A 20,358-nucleotide genomic window follows, 5' to 3' on the forward strand; every position below is an offset into this window, starting at 1 on the left:
CTCACCCAGTACGGAACAGAGTACAACACAAAGGAGGTGCGTTACTGGGTAGTTGTCCAGTTAATGAAGACGGGACAAGTGAATTCCTATACTCACCTATGCCCACACCGTCTAACACACTCTTGGCACTAGGGGGCACCTAAACAGTGCCTTCCCCAAGAACAGGCATCTTTTCCACAGCTGTCCTCACCAGGGACCCCCCGTCAGTCACTTACATACCTCCTATGACGGTGAGCTCGCTCTCTGTCAGGACTGCCCATTTCATGATACACAGCCCTTTAAAGAGCCAGCCACCCGCGTAGGGGTGGTGGAGATCGGAGCCGGCGTGTTTTCTCTCAGGTCTCCTGTCTGCCCCGTCTCCCTCCCAGACGCAGAGCCGGCCCCAGGCCTTCCGCTCCTCCACCCTTGCTACAGTTCAGACACGGAGTGCCCCTTGCCCTCTTCCCTTGCCTCCGTGCACTTAGTTTCTCACTGACTCCTTGAGAGGTGGGAGTCCGGGCAGAGCTCAGAGCTCCAGATGGCTTCTGAGCAACACGTCCACTTCCTTCCCAGCTCAGCTGCCGTGTGCCCATCTGTGTCAGCGGCAACCCAGCGGCCCCCGTCCCTCCTAGCAGCAGCCTTCATTTGCTATGGAAACTCGACTTGGGCACTGATCCCTTCTTTTTCAGGCCTCAGTGCTTCTACCCATAAAATGGGAAGAATTCCTTTGAGCAAAAGGCGGCGCCCCAGGCTTACTGAATCCGCTGCTCAGCTATGATAGAAGAGCAGGAGTCTGAACAGGGCCAGCTCCGTGCACAGGTCACCTGTGCAGTCACACAGGGCCCAGTTTATTTTCATTTTATTTGAAAGGTGGAGAAAAAGAGAGAGACGGATGGAAATTTCCAACGGCTGGTTCACTCCCCTAAATGCCCACAGCAGTCAGGGCTGGGCCAGGCTAAAGCCAGGCGCCTGGGACTCAATCCTGCTTTCCCACGAGGGTGGAAGGCACCCAAGCATCTGAGCCATTATCTGCTGCCTCCCAGTGTGCAATGAGCAGGAAGCTGGATGGGAAGCCGAGTAGCTGGGACTGGAACCCAGGCACTCCAATATGGGATGTGGGCGTCCCAAGTGGTGGCTTAACACAGTGCCCAATGCCTGCCCCCACAGGGCCCGATGGGGGTACTCTGAGGGCCGTCACGTGTTCACTTTGTCCCAGGCTCTGCACACTGGGCCCTGACCTTGACACATCTGCCTGGTGCTGACAAAATGAATCCTGAACACCCTATCGTGTGTGAAGATCCAAGAGAGAGACACAGAAGACCTGGTCCTGCCCTCTTCTGGGTGCCACACATCACTGCAGGTTAGGTGGGGGGTTAGGGGCACAGGAGCTGTGGGAGTGTAACCTCCATGGGGCTGGGCTTCAGTACAGCTCCCTCAGGCTTCCTGGCCAGCACGAGTGAGTCCCTCCCCATATCTCACCACCATGTCCCATGCTCCAAGCTCACTCAGCCCTCAGCCTTCCCCCTCTCCAGCTTAGGTGGCTGGGAAATGCTTCCCAGTTATTAACAGGATGGAGAGGGGGCTGCGTGGGGGGGGTACACAGGGTGCATTTAAAATACTCAGGTGGGGCGCAGCTGTTTAGGCTGCCTCCCCTCCCCACCCCAACCCCCCACGCCTGCATCCCATATGAACACTGGCTGCTCCACTTCCAGTTCACTCCCTGCTAATGCACTGGGAAAAGCAGCAGCAGATGGCCCAAGTGCTTGCCCTCCTGCACCCACGTGGGAGACCCAGACAAGTTCCAGGCACCTGGCTTTGGCTTGGTCCAGGCCTGATCCAACCCTGGCCATTGAAGCCATTTAGGGAGTGAGCCAGTGGATGGAAAATATCTCTGTCTCTCTCTAACTCTGCCTTTCAAATAAATAAAACAATTCCTTAAAAATAAGTAACTAAAACCTGGGGTGCCCCAGCTATGATAAATGATTGCAACTCACACAAACCAACTGCTATACAGATATTTTTGAATCCTTTGGAGTGCTTTGACTACGAGCCGTGTATTAGGTAATAGCCAGGAATTTGTGTTGGTTTTGTTAGATGTGATCCTGGCATGTTATGTAAGAAAATGTCCGCTTGTTTTAGAGTTGCGTGAAGTGTGTAGGGGGAAAATGATATGACATCTGGAATTTAAAAGGCTTTAGGAAAAAGTGGAGAGAAGATGAGGGAGCGTGGCAATACCTTAGTAATTGGGTAAGCCGAGCTACACAGCTCATCAAGCGATCCTGCTTTTGTGCAGTCTGAAACTGCTCCATCATTAATACCAATAATAAAAGGGTAGGGGTGGCCAAGAGAATTTGTGCCGTTTCCCCGGAATGTCCCCAGAAGCCTCGGGCTCCGGGGATCCAGCCTGTAAGAGCTTTCGCCAGCGCAGACCAGGGACAAACTCTCAACTGCAGGCAGATCCGTGCCCGCGCATATGCGCATGTTCCCGGGAAAACAGCCTCAGCTTTCAAGCCAGCCAAGGGGTCGTGACCCCGCCCCCTCCCCCCAAGGGAGGAAGGGCCACCACCTTGCAGACAGGAGCCCCGCTGGAAGTCAGGCTCACCCTGTCCCCGTCACTGCGGAGCACCGGGTCAGGCCCGCCGCCGCCGCCGCGTGCCGGGATCCCCAGCCCGCCCCTCGGGGCTCCATCCTGCACCTGTATAGGGGTGGAAGACTCGGTGCAGGTAGCGGTGCGGGGACCCCCCGCCCAGGCCAAGCCCCCGCCCGCTCTGGCCGGTCCACCTCCCGCTTGGGGCGGCAATTTGTCTCCTTTTGAACCCCCGCCCCCGACGGGTTTCCCCCTTTGATTCGCGGCCGGAGGCTTCCCCCCCGCTTTGAAATGCAAACCCGCCAGGGCTGGGGCCGCGGGCGGCCCGGAGCTATAAAAGGCCTGGGTGGGGCGGGCGCGGCGTCCGGGCTGGGGACTTCAGGTGAGCGCTTGCTCGTCATCCGGGCGGCCGACGGCAGCGGCGGCTCCGGGGCCCAGCATGCGCGGGGTGCCCCGCGGCCACTATGTACGTGGGCTATGTGCTCGACAAGGACTCCCCGGTGTACCCTGGCCCCGCCCGGCCCGCCAGCCTCGGCCTGGGCCCCCAAGCTTACGGGCCGCCGGGCCCGCCCCCCGCGGCCCCGCAGTACCCTGACTTCACTGGCTACTCTCACGTGGAGCCGGCCCCGGCGGCCGCGACGGCCTGGGGCGCGCCCTTCCCTGCGCCCAAGGACGACTGGGCCGCCTATGGCCCCGGCCCCGCGGCCCCCGCCGCCAGCTCAGCCCAGCTGGCCTTTGGGCCCCCTCCGGACTTTAGCTCTGTGCCTGCACCCCCTGGGCCTGGCCCGGGCCTCCTGGCGCAGCCCCTGGGCGGCCCGGGAGCCCCATCGTCACCCGGAACACAGAGGCGGACGCCCTACGAATGGATGCGGCGCAGCGTGGCGGCCGGCGGCGGTGGCAGCAGCGGTAAGGACCCCTCTGGAGCCTGGCGCCTGCGGACACCCCAACCCCCCACCTCCCGGGCACCGGCAGGTGCTCACGCCAGGCCCAGGCGCCCTCTGCCTGACCTCTGCCCTGGCCTTGCTCGGTTTCTCGGAGCTGCCTTCTCAACCCCTTCGACCCCTGCGGCCCTGAGGGGGACGTTCTGTCAGCACCCCTCGGCTGCAGCTCAGCCACCCAGAGCCTTAGGAAGCATGAGCCAGCCCTCTCTCCGTGATAGGCGAACTGAGACACCCCCCAACCCTCGCCCCCAAGAAGGGAAGCAATGGCCCTGTGGTGGCCAGGCTAGGCAGAAACTGAAAGTAGTGCCCCGGACCCCCCATCCCAGGGCTGTTTTAGCAACACTGGTTCTGGGGCCTCCTGGTTTCTGTGCCAGGGCTCGCAGAGGCAGCCAAACCCACCTCCACAAGGGTCCATCCACTGCCTGGGACCATGAGCAAACCACTTTGCTCTCCAGGTTTGGGTCTCCCCATCTGACAGCCAGGAGGCTGGGGGGCGGGAGCTGAGCCTCAGAACTGAGTAAGAGCCCTCTGTGGTTAGGTCGGGCAGGGGTCCCTACCTTAGCCCTCCAGAGCCTGGCCTGAACTCTTGACCCTGGGGGAGGGGAAGCTGGAACAGTTGGAAAGTGGGAAGGTGGCTGCAGTTAGGCCCCAGAGTCTGTGAACCTCCTGCCCCCAGGCAGGCCTCTCTGATCCACCCTCTTCAAAGGCAGGGGAGGGGGCAGGACAAAGGCCGGGCTTCAATGAGGGGAGGCCTGACCTCCTTTATGGGCCCCCCCCTTTGTCATGTAACAAGCCAGTGCCTGGGCTCGCTAGTGACTCCTGTTGGCCGGAAAGTGAACATGCCGCCCCATTGTCCAGCTTGTGTCCGGCCTGTTCTGACAAAGGCCACCTGGCCTTGGGGGCGGAACCGGCCTGCCCACCCTTTGATGTCCCGCCCCTCCTCCTCCTCCTCCCCCTCCCCCAGCTGGAGCAGGGCTGAGACATCCTCCTCCTCCTGTCTTTACCCCCATCTCCCTCCAGGGCAGAGGATGCTGAGAAGGGTTGATGGACAGGTTCTGGCTGGCATGGCACCCCCTTTCTCCAAGTCCCAGGAATGGAGATCCTCCAGGGAGATCCTCCAGGGATGCCTCCAGGGAGATCCAGGGGACCCGGCCTTGCCACTGGCTTCTGTGACCTTGATCAAACAACCAGCCTATTGATAGGTGCTGGCCCAAGGCCTTACCTGTATCGACTCATTGAACTCTCAAAACGTAGCACCTGTTAGCGCCCCATATTGAAGACCATCTAACCGGTGGCCGGTGGGGCTGGGACTTAAGTCCGAGCAGACTGTGCTCTGCTCCTTTGCACGACGGCTTCTGGCGGAGGGGTCATCTTTTCTGAGTCAGTTTTGCCATTTGTGGAATGAGAGGGAAGAAGGTTGGGAAGTGGTTTGCACCCATGTTTGCATTACAGGACTGTTTTTGAAAAATCGCATGGGTACACAGATCTCCTCCCTAGAGAGAAATGTGGCATTGTTGGGCAGACATGTTCAGGGCTTCTGGAACACCCCCCCCCCCAGAAACCTTGCCCAGGACCCCAGGTTCACAGCCCAGCAGTGGGTCCTGTGGGGGAAGGGCCTGGGGCCTCCTGCGGCCGTGGTCGTGGCCGTGGCCGTGGGGAAGCTGGAGGAGGAAGCTGCCTTTCCTGCTCCTCTGTTCCTCTTGCTGCTTCCTGCCTATCAGGGGCCTCTGGCAGTGGATGGGGAGCGTCCCCCATGGACGGGGACATGGAGAGAGGCCATCACCGGATGCGGGGAAGGAGGCGGCCGGTGCTGGTCAGAGGACCTGCCGGAGCCGGGGGAGTGTCAGGTGTGTGACGTCCACTCCCTCTGGGCACCTGAGCCACTGCTCCGGCTGCCCCTGTGATGTCAAAAGTCAGATGCAGATGAGTGACTCTGCCCAGGACAAAGCATTTCCTGCTTTGCTTTCAGAAAGTGGAGGGAAGGGCCAGGGGAGACTGGGGGTCCCACAGCTCCAGAGGAGTGGCTGCCCTGGGGAGCAGCTGCGGGTATCCTGGCCTGGGCCTTCGTGAGGCCCAGAGCTGCTGTGGCATCTGACTGTCCCCTAGCCTCTCCCCTCTTCGGCCTCAGTTTCCCCCCCTGGTTTCCAGGACAGTCCCTGTGGATAGCGACTGAGGAAGGGCCAGGGGTGCAGCCCCACCTTAGTCTCTAGCCTGCTACCCTTCCTGGCCTGCCCCTTCACCTCTAGCCTTCTCCAGTATCCAAACGGGACAGTTAGAGACTGGGCCTGCAGACGGGGAGGCCAGAAGGCTGTCAGAAAGAATGTTCCAGACTGAGCTCAGTGGAGGCTGGGCTGGGCTGGAGGTGGAATTAGTCCCTTTGGACATTTCCTGTGGTTTTCCATCACATTGAGGACCAACCCCTGCTCCCTGAGGTCTACAAGGCTGCCTGGCGTTGGCGCCTGGCCCCTGGGGGCCTCCCCAACCTCACCCCAGGCCCTTGGCCCCATGGCGGGCCCACTCCTGCCTCTCCAGCCCTCTTTTCATTCCTCAGACGTGCCAAGTCCAGCTTGAGTCTTGTGCATGTGCCTTCTGCTCTCCTAGGAAAGCTGTTTGCCTGACTCTTTGCAGGCCTGGCTCCTTCTCACCCTTAGGGCTTAGCTTAAGGGATGCCTCCTCCGAGAGGACCTCTGCGATTTCCCAAAGCAGACTCTCCCCGGTGCGCATCGACACTGTCACTCCACATGGGTTTGTGTGTTCCCGTTCTCGGGAGCTGCAGAGCCCTACCTGCTTGACCCTTCGTTGCATCCCAGGCACCCAGCTCATTGCACGGTGTTTGGTAGGTGCTCAGCGCACTTTGTCAGGTGCGCAGGGCAAGTGAGATGGCTCTGGGAGGATAGGGGACAGCTAAGATTCGGTCTTGACCTTGACCCCAGTTTCAGAGGTCACTGTCTAGCCAGGCTGTCCTGGCAGCTGGCAAAACCCTGGGGATTGCAGTAGCTGGGGCTGAGACTGCGGCTTTCTTCTGAGAAGTGGGTGGGGACCATGGGCAACATAAGGGAGAGGCACTGGACACCAGCCAGACTCGAGCCCTAAGCCAGATATTAATCAGCTGTGAATGGTTCATGTCACATGACCGAGCCCGGGATTGGAAATGACTCCAGGGATTTTGTTGTCTGGTCTTCCCTCTTGGCATGTATCAACACAGTGTCTCTGTTGGGAGATGGGTGTGTTGTCCTGTGTTGAGGGCTCAGCCCCCAGGTGCTTCGCAGGCAGGTGGTCCATTGGGGAGTTGGCTCCAGGATGGGACCATTGGGACTGCCTTCCACCTTGGCCTGTTGCCTCTTCCCTCCAGCCTCTCTGATGCCCTAGCTGTCCTCTAACCCACTGCTGCAATTGCCTGAGCACAGCCATGCCCTCCGACCCAGAGCATTCCAAGGGGACAGGCATTCGACTTGGCTGTTAAGATGCTGGTGAAGATGCTTGCGTCCCACGTCAGAGTACCTGGGTTCAATACCTGGCTCCAGGTTCCAACCCCCGCTTCCTGTTAATGAACAGCCAGGAGACAGCAGATAATGCAACCCCCATGGGAGACCTGCATGGAGTTCCTGGCTCCTGGCTTCAGCGTGGCCCAGTCCTGCGTATTGTGGGCATGTAGGGAGTGAACCAGCGTACAGGAGATCTCACTCTCTTTCCCTCTTACTCAAATAAATAAAAAGTTTAAAAAATAAGAACATACCATGGCTCCACTGGTGGAATTACCACTCCATGGCTGCAAAACACAGCCCTATTTCTGTGGCATTCAGAGCTCCCCACCTTTTAAGATTTATTTATTTAATTGAAAGGCAGTTACAGACAGAGAGGTAGACAAGTAGAGAGGTACAGAGAGAGAAACAGACAGAGGTCTTCCATCCTCTGGTTCACTCCCCAAATGGCCGCAATGGCCAGGGCTGAGCCAGGTCCAAGCAAGGAGCCAGGACTTCATCTTGGTCTCCCACATGGGTGGCAGAGGCTGCTTTTCCCAGGCCATTAGCAGAGAACTAGATCAGAAATGGAGCAACACGGACCGAACCTGCACCTGTGTGGGTGCCGACATTGCAGATGGCGGCTTTACCTGCTGCACCACAGCGCCAGCCCCTGGAGCCCTCTTGAGAGCTGGCCCCCACCCCAGTATTGAAGCCCTGCTCCACTAGCTTGCTGAGATACAGTTACTCACTGGGCAGAGTTCAGGTCTGGACTGCGCTCCTGTGAAACATTGTGTCTTTGGACAAGCTACTTCTTTGAGCCTGGGTTTCCTCCACTGGAACACGAAGATGTTAACAGCGCTGCACCTTGAAGCAGTGACCTTGTAAGCACAGGCCTGCACCTGGCTGGCCCACAGTAGGTTCGCAGTGGCCACCTCTGCCAGTCCTCGGCAGGTGCATGCCAGCACACACCTTACACTCCTACCTGACCGGTCTGGGCCCTCCCTTCCCTCTCCTGCATCTTCACCAATTCAGATGCTGTCCATTCTCCAAGGCCACCTCTTCTAGGAAGTCCTCCTTAATTCCCTCCCCCTCCAAGCACTGTAGCAGGCTCTTGTTTAACAACATTTATCCCTGACAGCCTACTTTCATTGTCTTGTGTATCCCTGCCAGCTCTCATCTGTTACCCTCCTCAAGGGCTAGTCCTAGTCAGTTCCAGCCTCACCCTCCCTTGCACGTAGTAAGAACTCAAAATAAAGCTAATAACTGGGGCCAGTGTTGGGACATGGCAGGTAAAGCCACCACCTGTGACACTGGCATCCCATATGGGTCCCTATGCTCTCCACTTCCAATCCAGCTCCCTACTGATGACCCATGAAAAGCAGTGGAAGGTGGCCCAAGTGCTTGGGTCCCTGCCACCCATGTGGGAGACCCAGATGAAGCTTAGCCTGGCCCAGTGCTACTCGTTGACCCTATCTGGAGAGTGAACCAGCAGATGGAAGACATCTCTGTTAACTCAGACTTTCAAATAAATAAATAAGTCTTTTTCTTAAAGCTAATAACTGTGGCATTGGCCGAGGCCTTCCCACGCGCCAGGCACTGTGCCAAGGGCTTGACCTGAGCGATCACAACAACCCCGAGGGGTGTGAGGCTGTGTTATTAGCCTCATTCTGCAGATAAGGTTAATGAGGCTCGGCGAGGGTAGGGTGCCCTGGCGGACTCAGGCAGCGAGGCTGTGGCAGTGCAGTGCTCAGGCCCAGGGTCTGCCGCACTGCGTGCAGCGAACGTGCTCAGCATCCCGCCATGTGCGTCCCAGCCCAGGTGCGGGGAAAGGAGGCCAGCTGGGGGATGAGTTATAAGAGGCTGGGTGGGGAAGAGAAGGGGGAGGCACAGCAGGGGCTGGGCTGTTGAAAGCCGTTTCTCAAGGCAGAAGCTGCATTTGACACCTCGGCTCTCAGATGTAGCTGGGAGGTGGGATGACCCAGTTAGAAGGTGGCAGTGGCTTTTTTTGGTTGGGTGGTTTCCCCTCCCCTTGCTTCGGCAGATGCGGCCGCTCAGAGCTGAGGGGATATTCGCAAGGTCCCGGGCGGCCTTGTTAGCAGCAGGGGCTGGCACAGCGCTGGGAAGGGATCTGAATGGCTGGCCTCTCAGGCTCGCACAGAGGAGCTCCTGGATCTGGAGTCAGGGCCATCTTCATGCTAACACCGAGCCTGCCCCATGTCATACCCTCTCTCCTCCACATACAAGCCCGCACCTGCAGAGAGAAGGGCAGGTGCCCGTGAAAGCCCAGAGTGCCGCTGCAGGCTCAGCACCCTCCGCTGATTCCCCGTTGCTCTTGAAATCAAGTCCAAGCCGTTTGGTGGAGGCTCTGCTGGCCTCTCCTTGCTCATCTCAGGTGTCTCTCAGTTACTCATCCAGGAAGGCAAGCAGGGATGTTCTCTGCGGTGCCAAACACTCTTCCAGGTGCTGGATTATGGCCTGAACAAGGCAGACTACCTGTACCCACCCTCAGCGAGCTGGCATTTCTGGCCCTCACCATGCCCGAGGGCCTCTGCACATGCTGTTCTGGCTTCCTGGACCATCCTTGCACATTTGTCCCATAGAAACTCCTCAACCTTCAGATCTTGGCTTGAAGGTGCCCTCCCGCAGGAGACCTGCCCCACATCCTTCCTGCCCCGCATCCAAGCCCGACACTTAAGTCTTCCTCCCAGCAGGCTCCTAACCCCAGTTCCTGATGATCTCCTTGGCTGGTTATTCATCTGTCCCCGCCAAAGAGAGAATGGCAACAAAGTAGCGAGCCTCTGTCCTGGGAGTCATCACAGAACTGGAGGGCAGCGAGCGCTTTGCATTTGTTCTGACCCCAGGACAGCGCCAGGCTTGAAGCTGCTGGCTGGGTTAGGGGGGGCAGCTTCGCAGGCAGAGCTGAGCGACCAGCTGAGGGAGCAGACCTGGGGGCTTGGCTGGGGCTGGAGGGTGGTGGTGCCCCTTGCGAAGATGAGGAGGTGGCAGGTTTGGCTTATGTGTTCCACAGGATGGCATCAAGTACTCCAGAGTGCCAGGCACGTGGTAGGCAGAGGGTGAGCAGAGCGGCAGGGGCCTCCTGTCATGGAGCAGCCGGATGAGGGGGGCATCTGCCTGGGGGAGAAAGGGCTGGGGTCCAGGGCCCCTCCCTGCAGGTGAGGCTCCAGGCTTCCGCCCACGCAGGGCTGGTGGAGCCCTCGCTTCCTCACCAGAGCAGGACCCAGCAGGGTAGTGGCCAGGAGCCTCCGCCGTGAAGCAGCCTGGGCCCTGGAGACCACGGGACACAGAAGGGCTTGCAGTCCTAGAAGGGCTGTCCAGGCTGGACAGGAATGCGGGCCTTGCTTTCAGTGCCGCATGGAAAAGCTAAGGAAGATAAGCAGAGCCGGGCGGCGGGAGGTAGAAGAGCTGCTTCAGCGCTAGCCCCAGCCCCATCTGGCCGCGGTTCCCCGGTGGGAGCTGCCCACAGGGAGTGCTGTCCAGCGGGACTTCCTGCCGTGTCGGAAATGCTCATTGTCTGTGCCGCCCCCGGGCGGGCCACCAGCCGTTGTCTCTCCAAGCTCTTGGAAATGGCTAGTCAGAAACAAAAGTGTATATTGCGTTGAATTAATTTTGATATAAACAGCCATGCGTGGCTAGAGCTTGTTGCATTGGAGAGACTGGAAAACCCCCTTGCGGGCCTTCTGGCGTGGGGTCCTCCATGGCCCATTCAGGAACCTCGCCCACCTCCGCTGGCTGCTTTGCCCCTGCCGCACTGTCATCAGCTTCGCTGTTATCCGCGTCACAGCCGGTGTTGTCGCTCTCCCCTCCTTAACTCGGTCCTCACTGGGTCGTGGAGGCTGCCTCCTACAGGAAGCAGTTATGGACACATCAGCCAGGCTTGGGTGGCCCAGCTGGGTCCACACCATCGGGGCCATCTCGCCTGCAAGTCCCTTCCTCTTTGCTGTGTCCCAGAGCCAGGTCAGAGCACGGACCTCAACAGTGAAGACGGCGGGGTGCGGTGAGGCAGTGATGACCAAGACTCTGCGGGGAGGGGAGCTAAGGCTGCTGGGCTCCATTAGGAGGCCTGGCCGGCCCCATCCCTGACAGCAGAGCTGTGATACAGCAGCTGGCCACTACGGGTCGGTCAGGACAAGCACCTGATCATGGCGCTGACACGAAGCAGGTGCGGTCGGGGCGGCCCCCACAGAGGTACTGCAGGTGGGCAAACAGGTCCCCCCGGTGACCTGGTCCTCTCTCCCCGCTCCCAGGCCAGCGGTTCCCCATCAGGCGACATTCCTGCCTCTCCGACATCGGCTTCAGCAAACAGCTCCGGTGGTCTCTTGGCACTGCAGCTCTTTGCCCCTCCCAGGCTGCGTCCCATCTGCTCTGTCCCTGGGCAGGAGAAGGCTGGCCCGGAGGAGTCACGTCCTTCAGCCAGGGAGGGAGGCATCCTGGGACTCTGTCTGTGGGCAAGCTCAGGGGATGTGCCGCCTGTACCCTGGCTGTTGCAAACCTCCCGAGGGTGCACAGCCATCTCGGCCGCCTGCTTTGTCGTGTCGGTGTGGACGCCACCGCAGGTTTCCCAGCACACTTATTTGCACGCTCTGCATACTTGCAATTCCTCCTCCTGCAGAACCCTGAATGATGCCCAGCTTCTTGCCCGAAGCCCCCCTCTTTCTTCCCCATGCCACTTTCCAGGTTTTCTTGCCTCTCCTCCCAACAGTCCCCAGCCGGGTCATCCCTTCCTTCGGACAGACAGACGGGAACATTGAGGCCCAGAGCCGACGAGGTGCTGGCCAAGGACTCAGTGAGTCGGGGTCAGGCTGGGACAAGAAATCAAAGCTTTCAGTCCCACAGCCAGACTCCCCCTGGGGGCTCTGCGTAACCTCCACCAGGCCCCAGAGAAGCCTAGGCCGGCCTGAAGACACTCCCGGACTGGGGGAGGGGAGCCCCTCCCATCTCTCCCACCCTCCGTCTGCCTGTGGGCTCTGTGGCTTCGCTCAGCAGGTGGCCCGACAGCCCCTCTGGGCCTGAGCCCTCATCTGGAGAAAGGGGACTTTTTTCAGTGTCATCCTGTGATCGCCCCACCACCTCCCTGAGCCCCTTCCCACCCGAGAACCCCTGTTCCTCTCTTGGTCATCCTCAGACTGGCAGCACCCACAGCCCCTTGCCCTCTCTCCAGGGTGGGTCTGGGGGACCCAGCTGGAGGAGGGGTGGAGCATGCCCCCCTGTGGGTGTCGCCTGGGGCACTGGGCAGCAAGGGTGGGGGGTCTGGTTCTCAGGGGAGGGCTGGGATCTGCATGGGACTGCAGAGTCTAGAGGGCACACGGTGCACAAGCCCAGAGAAGAGCGCCTCACTCGGGGCCACACAGGCGGCCTGAGACCGGGCCAGGGCTTGACTGCGGCTGATGCCTCAGAACCCGCAGGGGCTTCTCAAAGGCAGCTGGGAGATGAAGATGCTGCAGATCTGGGGTGGCGCCTGGGAATGAGCATTTCTAACAGCGTGTGTGAGTGTGTGTGAGTGTATGAGTGTGTGTGAGTATTACAAGTGTATGTGAGTATGTGTGTGAGTATTGTGTGTTATGAGTTTATGTGAGTATTGTGTGTGCGTGTGAGTGTGTATGAGTGTATGTGAGTATGTGTGTGAGTGTTGTATGTGGGTGTATGTGTATGTGAATATGCGTGTGAGTGTGGTGTGTGTGTGTGTGTAGGTATGAATATGTGTGTTGGGGTGGCTGAGTTGCTCATGCACAGCTAGTTGGGACGGGACCAGCCAGGGAGGGGTCACAGATGATTCAGGGCTGCATCTGTGGTCAGAATCAAAAATCAAAAAAAGAGCTGCTCATCCCGGGGCCGTGAGCCGAGCAGGAAGAGGGCAAAAGAAATGCTGACCCAGGACTGTTTGATTTTCTTGGAGCCACTCATCCCCTCCTGGAGCAGAGGCCACACTGTGTCCTTGCCTGGCCCTGGCTGGGCGCGGAGGCCCCACCCAGGCCCCGCGCCGGGCAGGCCTGCTGTCTAGACTCCCAGGCTGGGAAATCGGGCTGAGAGTCCTTTCAACAACCTGACAAACAGCGTCAGAGAATCAGCAAACGCTGAGAGCTTGTATCCCCGCGTTGGATGCACCTTACAGAGAAGTGGTCTCCAGCATATCACTGCCCATCGCGCAGATCCCTCTGCTGGCACGCCGGCCACAACACAAGATGGGTCCCTTCCCCAGGCCCTGCTGACGTGCTGGGCACACATTCCGAGTGAGCCCCGGTGCAGCTCAGGCTCGGAGACAGAGAAGAGCTTAGGTGGTCCCTGCTGTCTCTGAGGCCAGGCGGCCCTGGCCACCTCCGCTCTCTCATCTGTGAGATAGGAACAGCAGCTGCTCCAGCCCAGGGTGGTTAAGAGATAGGCACAGTGCGCCCGGCGCCCAGACCTGCTGGCTGTCGTCTGAGTTACAGCTGTCCCCACGTTACAGGTACAGAAAGGGTGGCTCGGCTGGGTGAGGGGAGTGTCCTCGGGCAGGCCACCTGGGAAGGAGCTACTCAAGGGCCACGCCCCCTGAGCCCCCCTACCCCCGCCCCCAGCTGGTCTGAGTTTCTGGAGCCAAAGTCCATGCTTGGAAAAAATCTCCCCAGGCACTTCTGAGGCTGCGGTTCAGGCACTTGGAGCCATCAGCTCGAGGCCTCTTAGGGCTCCAATGAGCACGCGGCCAGAGGTGGGGAGTCTGCTCCCTCCCTGGCAGCCTGAGCAGCGTGAGCCAGGGCGGAAAGAAGTCTCTCAATGGAGTGAGAGCTCTTCCACTATACTCACCCCCTCCAAAATCTGGGGGCTCCCCACCTCCCTCCTACCCACCCCCACTGGCCTCTGGCCCAGAGGGTTACTCATGAGGTGGCTGGGAGCGGCCAGCCCCTCATCAGACACCTGTTACGGGAGCCTGGACTTCCCCTGAGCCTCAGCCTCCCAGGGGCCTGTAAATCATTCATCCCTGGCCCTCTCCCCACCCTGCCACTCTCACGCACCGCCCTGCCCCCTCCTCCCTGGGCTCCCGAGCCGACACAGGTGCTCTGAGGACAGGGAAGGGGAGATGGCTTGCAGCAGCAGTCAGGAATTCTGGTCCAGAATGGTCTATTCTGGGAATGGAGCCGACTCCTGTCCATAAAATTAAGAATTCATATCTGCACCTGGTAACAATCCCCGCCCCCGTCACCCCCAGCAGCAGCCCCTATATCACTGGCTTCCTGAGTATTCTTTCAGGAAGAGCTGTATGAGTGGTGCACACACATGTAGAAGTATGTGTGTTTCTCCTCCACGTTTACCCAAACACGCCATCACATACCTTGCACAGCATTCTATGGGCTATGTAACTTAGAAATCACTACATATTGGTACATATGGAATTTTATAACTTGAATTTTTTTTTTAATTTATTTGAGAGAGAGAGAGAAAGAGCTCCCATCTAATGGTTCACTTCCCAAATGCCCATGCTGGCTGGGCCAAAGCCAGGAGTCAAAAACTGAATCCAGGCCTCCCACGTGGGTGGCAGGGAGCCTCGTCATTGCAGCCGTCCCCCCTTCCTCTCTGGCTCTGCATCTCAGGAAGCTGGAGTCAGGAGTCAGAGCCAAGCAGCAAACCCAGACACTCTGCTGTGGGACACAGACATCTTACCCGGCATTGGAACCGCTAGGCCAAACACCCATCCTGTGCCTCCCTGTTGATGTCTGCATCCTGGCCTTCTCTGTGGGCGTGGGCGTGGGCGTGGGCATGGGCTTGCCCGCTCTCATTCACCCTGTTGCATCCTTACAGTCACATGCGTTGCTGGGAGAAACCGCTGCAGCTGGGGTGGCTCTCTGCAGGCTCAGTGCTGGAAGTGGCATTCTTGGTGGAGGGGTGCATCCATGCTAGGGGCGGCTCTGTGTCGCAGGCTAGCCCCGTGGAGGGCGTTGTACTTTCCACTCCCTGGACAGTATGTGGGAGTCCTGGTTGCAAAGCCAGGGATGGTTTGTTCTTCGGCAAAGCTGTTTTCATTAGCGAATCCACGTGCTCCCAGCAGCTCCAGCAGACAGAAGTTGACCACGGGCCCAGAGAGGGGGCCAGCTCACCACTTCACCGTCAGCTCATCCCACAGCTAGGGCCGCAGCTCCTCCCACCCGGCTGGAAGCCAGAACACCCCGGGGCTTTGTGCCCCCTCCAGGAGGGATGGCCCTTGGCCATCGCCCCTGTCTGAGCCCGGCGTCTCCTATCTATGAAACGGCCGCAGTGGGTGCCTGCTGGTCAACAGCACTGGGGAGTGAGGGCTGGGTGCCTTTGTAGATGCTGGGTGGGCAGCTACCCTCACCCCCAGCCCAGGGATCCCCAGCGTCTCCTTTCCCAGGACGAGCAGAAGGCTGCTCTGCTGTGTAAGCCTTGGTGGCTGACGCCTGTTGCGCTGGGTTAGGCACCAGCAGGGGCGGCGAGAGCTCCAGGCCAGGGGTCATGGCCTCAGGCAGCTCTGTGTCTGCCGGGGCCTCGGCGATGGGGACTCTCCACAGAGCTCCAGCTGCAAAGACTCGGCAGGCCTCTGGTTTGGGTCTCCAGCTGCCCAGGACCGTCCTGAGCCTTGGTCAGTATCATGGGAGCAGACCAAACCGGGGTCCCTTCTGCCAGCGAACTCCGTGGGGCTTGGCGGTGCCAGCATCAGGCAGAGCTGTTTTTGAGCCAGCATTGGATTTTCCAGGCCAAGGAGGGTTCCCGTCGGGAGCCACGACGTCAATAGCCACCCCTCGGCCCTTTCCTGGGTCCAGCCAGGCCTGGCTGGGGGCCGAGGCTGTCCCATGCTCCGGCTGTGCCGTGGGCTGTGCCTGTGGTTACGCCGCTCCAGCAGGAAACCCAAGAAACAGCTGCTGCCTCCCGTCCTCCACAGAGCCGTCTGGCTCACGGCAGGCCCAGGGCTGTCCTGCCAAGCTGCAGACTTTGTGGCGGGGGTGCCAGGGCCGTGACCCCAGGAGGTGACTGCCTGGCTGTGATGGGGACACTGCGGGGAGTGAATGATTGTTCTCAGACCACCCACACCTGGTGGGACTCGGCTATGCCGTGTGCACCTCCTAAGACAGCCATGTGCTCAGCTTCTTGCAAAAGAAGGTGGTGGGGAGCCAGGCCCCAACCCAGCCCGGCCCAGCCCAGCCTTGACTGTTAATGCTCAGTCCAGACAGACCTCTGATCCCAGCCCCAAAGGGTGCCCCGACATAACCCCGGGCAGTGCTGCAGTCCAGCCCCGGGCCCCAGCCTGAGCCCCCCATGGAAGCCCAGTCACCGCCTTGTCTCTGCTAGGCTATTGCAGGTCTCCCTGCCCTTCCCCGGCCTCTCCCAACCTCTTTTCCATGCAGCAGCCAGAATAATAGGAACTCCTACCTCAGGCCTCTCTCTGGTCCCCTCTGCTTGGACCTCGGCAATGGCTCCATCCCCACGGGGAAAACCCAAGTCCCTCCATGTGTCCCCTGTCCCACCAGCTTCCTCACACATAGAGGCAGACCTGCTCCCACCCCAGGGCCTTTGCACCGGCTGTTCCCTCTGTTGGAAGCCCCTTTCCCACATATCTGCCCAACTGTGCATCTCATCAGCTGCAGATCTTTGCTCTAATTCCCCTGCCCCTTCTGGGGCCACTCTTTAGAATTCCCCGCTTCCACTTTGTTTTCCTCTGGAGCACTTATCAAGTATTTTCCATGTTTCTGCCGCTTGTGTCCATCTCTCTCTCCCTGCCTTAGAACCTAAGCTTTGAGGGCAGGGCTGTTTTGATTTTGCTTGCTCACTGTGGTGCCCCAGCACTGGGCCCACAGCAGAAGCTAAGTGAGCAGTCAAGGAGCCCAGTGGCTTCTGCTGTGCGCCCGGGCACAGGCAGGAGTGTGCGAGGCTCAGGCAGAGTGGCCCAGCTCGGGGCCAGGGCCTTCTGAGGTCCTGGCAGGTCCAGGGTGCCCACCAGCAGCTCCAGTCCTGTCTTTGAGCCCTACCCCAGCCAGTTCCTGCGTCGTTCTGAATCCCCTCCCCCTGCCCTCCATCAGGCGCAGGAGGCGGCTGTAGTTCCCCATGCATCAGGCGACCCTCGCCTGCCAGGTGTGCCCTGTGTGTCTGACGTTCAGCCCTGTGGGCGAGGATCCTTGAATTGGAACACCTGGGCCATTTGCCAAAAACAGGCAGATTGCAGAGCCAGGTATTTGGCACAGTCTTTACGACGCTGCGCGGGACACCTGAATCTCCTATCGGAGGACCTGGGTTCAAGTCAGGGCTCTCCTTCGGATGGCCGCTTGCTGCTAACGCCTACCCTGGGAGGCAGTGCTGATGGCCACAAACTTGGGAGACCTGGATGAGCTCCAGGCTCCTGGCTGCAGCATGGCCAAGCCCTGACTGTTGCTGGCATTTGGGGAGTGAACTAGCGGATGGGAAGTCCCTCTCGGTCCATCTCTTTCTCCCTCTCCCTTTCTCTCTCTCTCCCTTCAAATAAAAATGAAAATAAAAAATGTTTTTAGAGTACAGAATGCACCCCAGGCTCTCTGCTTACCTGGGCACGGACGTCCCAGAGCTGTGTTCATCAGGGGCTCCCCGGATACAGCCAGCCCGCAGCTGTGGCCCCGAGCTGCGGGTCTGGCAGCCAGCGTGGGGCTCCAGGTCGGGACAGGGGGACGCTGGCCGGAAGCCCCCAGCTCCACTGGCAGCTTCGCTGTGCAGCACTCAGCAGGTTCCCCTGACCTCAAGCCTCAGCGCCTCCCCGAGTGGGCACAAGAGGACTGCTTGCGCCCTGGGCTGCGAGTCCACAGGGCACCAACGAACAGGCAGGATCAGGGCTGGGTCCCAGGAGCGGAAGGCTGGCTACGGTGGGGGCACCGGGAAGGTGGGACGAGGTAGGAGAGTGTTCTGAGTCCCGCCCAGTCCTGGTGGGACACAGGCGTGCTGCGTGCACCTCCTGAGCGCCACGTGCTCGGCTTCCAACAAGGCAAACTGTGTGAGCCCAGAATGACTGCTCTCCCAGGGCCGGGCTGTGAGCCCTGGCCACTGGCCTGCGTTACCCTTCTGCCCAGGGGCCCTTCCTGGGCCTTTGACAGACTCCTCCTCCCTTTCCTCACCTTCCCTGCTGGCCCCTTTGCTTCTCAGGTAAGACCCGGACCAAGGACAAGTACCGCGTGGTCTACACCGACCACCAGCGCCTGGAGCTGGAGAAGGAGTTCCATTACAGCCGTTACATCACCATCCGGCGGAAGTCCGAGCTGGCTGCCACCCTGGGGCTCACTGAGCGGCAGGTGTGTGGGTCTCCCCACCTCAGCCACAGGGCCAGCACAGGGAGTCTGGCCTCTAGGCAGCCAGGCAGACGGAGGAGCTCTGGAGGGGGAGACCAGAGAGGTCAAGTCTCCAGGCAGTGGTCACACAGCACTAGAGGAACTAAGCTGCTTCCAACATGCCCTCCCCAACAAAACCCAGCACTGCTGCCTCCCAAAGAGGGGGCTCTGATTGGCTGTAGGCTACGGCAGGGTATGCTTAGTGCTCCTGAAGTCTACAGGAGGGAGCAGTCCCAGGGAGAAGCAGGAGGACTTCCTGGAGAGTGGCAGCCCACTCCTAGGCAGGTCAGGAGGAGGAAGATGACAGAGACGGGTTCCTTGGGCCAGGGGAGGGACCGAGTTCTAGACCAGAGAATGTGTTGGGGGTCCACGGGGTCTGGGTGGCTGGATCTGGAGGAAGCCCACGAGGGCCACATCGAACAGCTGGGCCCTGCCGTCCAGTCCACCTCTGTCCCCTGCCCTCGCCTACCCCCGTCTCTGCTGTCCAACCCCTCAGGTGAAGATCTGGTTCCAAAACCGGCGGGCAAAGGAGCGCAAAGTGAACAAGAAGCAGCAGCAGCCGCCGCCACCCCCCCAGCTGCCGCCGCCGCCCCCCCTCGATGGCACTCCCAGCCCGGCTGGACCGCCCCTGGGGGGCCTGTGCCCCAGTGGCGCTGGCCTCCTGGGCACCTCCTCCCCCATGCCCGTCAAGGAGGAGTTTCTGCCCTAGCCCCCTGTGCGGCCCCACGGGCTGGGGCACCTGGGGACTCAGGCGCTAGGACTGTGGCTCCTGTGGGGCCCAAGAGGCCCAGTGTGAGTCCAGCCCTGCCACCTGCGTGTAGCGAGCCTGCTGGGCAAGGGCCTCTTCCAGTTCCTGTGGCCCGGGCCCCTGGGGGAGCAGGGAGTCCGGTGAGGAGGCTCTGCCTCCCAGGGACATCTCAAGGCCCAGGCCGCTGCATGAGGCCCCACCTCCTCTGTGGGTTATTGGGGGTGGAGTGGGAGACTAGGAGGGGGCCCCCAGAGAAAGCGGATGGAGTGGAGAGATGGTGGGGTGCTTGCAGACAGGACCTGTGGGTGAGAACGGGGTCTTACAGCCTCACCTCCACGCCTGCCCCATCCGACCAGGCTCGGCCCTCCCCAGCCTGGAGGCTGAGCCCAAGGCCCTGGGACTGAGCACCCCTCAGGCTGCAGAGCCACTTCCTCTGCGAGGGAGGCTGCTGGTGAGCCGGGTTCCTCCCCCAGCCCCAGGGAGCCCCGAAGGCTCCCTGGGACCGGGCGGAGCACTCGGCCGGACGGGTGTTGTGTGGCGAGCGGAACCATGAGGATGGAGCTTCAATAATAAATTTGCCTTCCCTTTTTAAACACGTCTAAAAGTCATTCTTCCCTGCAGCAAAGCAAACTGTCAGTGGCACGTACCCCATCCCTGCGTCAAGGTCACTGTGGATGCCTTTGAAAGGTCATCACGGGCCAGGTCGAGGTGGGTCTACCAGATGCCATCCAAGCCAGGTCCATTTAGTCGGCAGCTGTATCAGACCCAGCCTGTCAGCACTTGGCGTGTCTGAGCTACGTCTCCCAACACATGACAGTCATGGGTGCCTGCCTGTGCCAGGCATAGCTGGGCCTGGGAAGTACACGGTCCCTGCCCACCCACGCTGCCCAGCCGAGCGGGAAGACGGCTCTGTGCTCAGATGAGGGGGTAGAGCAGGACGCAGGCCCGCCAGGCAGGGAGAGCTGAGCAGTCTCCTAGCCAATCGTGGAAAGTCTGGAAGGCTTCCTGCAGGAGGTGCTATTTGGACTGACACCTCAAGGACTGGGGAGTGCTCAGCAGGCCAAGAAGGGAAGGATGGTCAAGAGGGATGTGAGTGCCAACTGAAAGTGCAACTTGGAAAACCCGGAGGAGCCGCTCCGCTCTGCTCCATTGCAGAGATGAGCGGACTCTGCTATCAGGGCCTCTTCCCCCACAGAGGGCTCTGGTGCCAGCTACCTGTTCCTCTGCTTACTGTTCTGGGAGGTGGCCAGGCCATGAAGTGCGTGTGCCACCTGCCTGTGCCACCCTTTGCTCCGGGGACGCATGATGGCACGGTGGTCCCAGCACAAGCCCCTGCAGAGAGCAGGCA

At 60.1% G+C, this 20,358-nt stretch overlaps 1 protein-coding gene across 1 annotated transcript; it reads left to right on the plus strand.

The window, feature by feature from the left end:
- Nucleotides 1-2,941: 2,941 nt before the first annotated feature.
- Nucleotides 2,942-19,616, plus strand: CDX1 (caudal type homeobox 1). Its single transcript, XM_008255254.4, has 3 exons — nt 2,942-3,472; nt 18,081-18,226; nt 18,759-19,616. Exons 1-3 carry the CDS (start codon nt 3,031-3,033, stop codon nt 18,969-18,971), a joined length of 801 nt encoding a protein of 266 aa, XP_008253476.1. The 5' UTR covers nt 2,942-3,030; the 3' UTR covers nt 18,972-19,616.
- The last annotated feature ends 742 nt before the right edge of the window (nt 19,617-20,358 follow it).

The sequence above is a fragment of the Oryctolagus cuniculus genome, chromosome 6 (genome assembly GCF_051225735.1).
Source record: "Oryctolagus cuniculus isolate XC-2025 breed Fujian yellow rabbit chromosome 6, ASM5122573v1, whole genome shotgun sequence".
NCBI lineage: Eukaryota > Metazoa > Chordata > Mammalia > Lagomorpha > Leporidae > Oryctolagus > Oryctolagus cuniculus.

Bases quoted from the DNA above. Each gene is read 5' to 3' on its own strand.
- CDX1 (XM_008255254.4), top strand. From the start codon at position 3,031: ATGTACGTGGGCTATGTGCTCGACAAGGACTCCCCGGTGTACCCTGGC. The intron at 3,473-18,080 runs GTAAGGACCCCT...TTTGCTTCTCAG, and splicing joins CGGCGGCGGTGGCAGCAGCG to GTAAGACCCGGACCAAGGAC. The intron at 18,227-18,758 runs GTGTGTGGGTCT...CCAACCCCTCAG, and splicing joins TGGGGCTCACTGAGCGGCAG to GTGAAGATCTGGTTCCAAAA.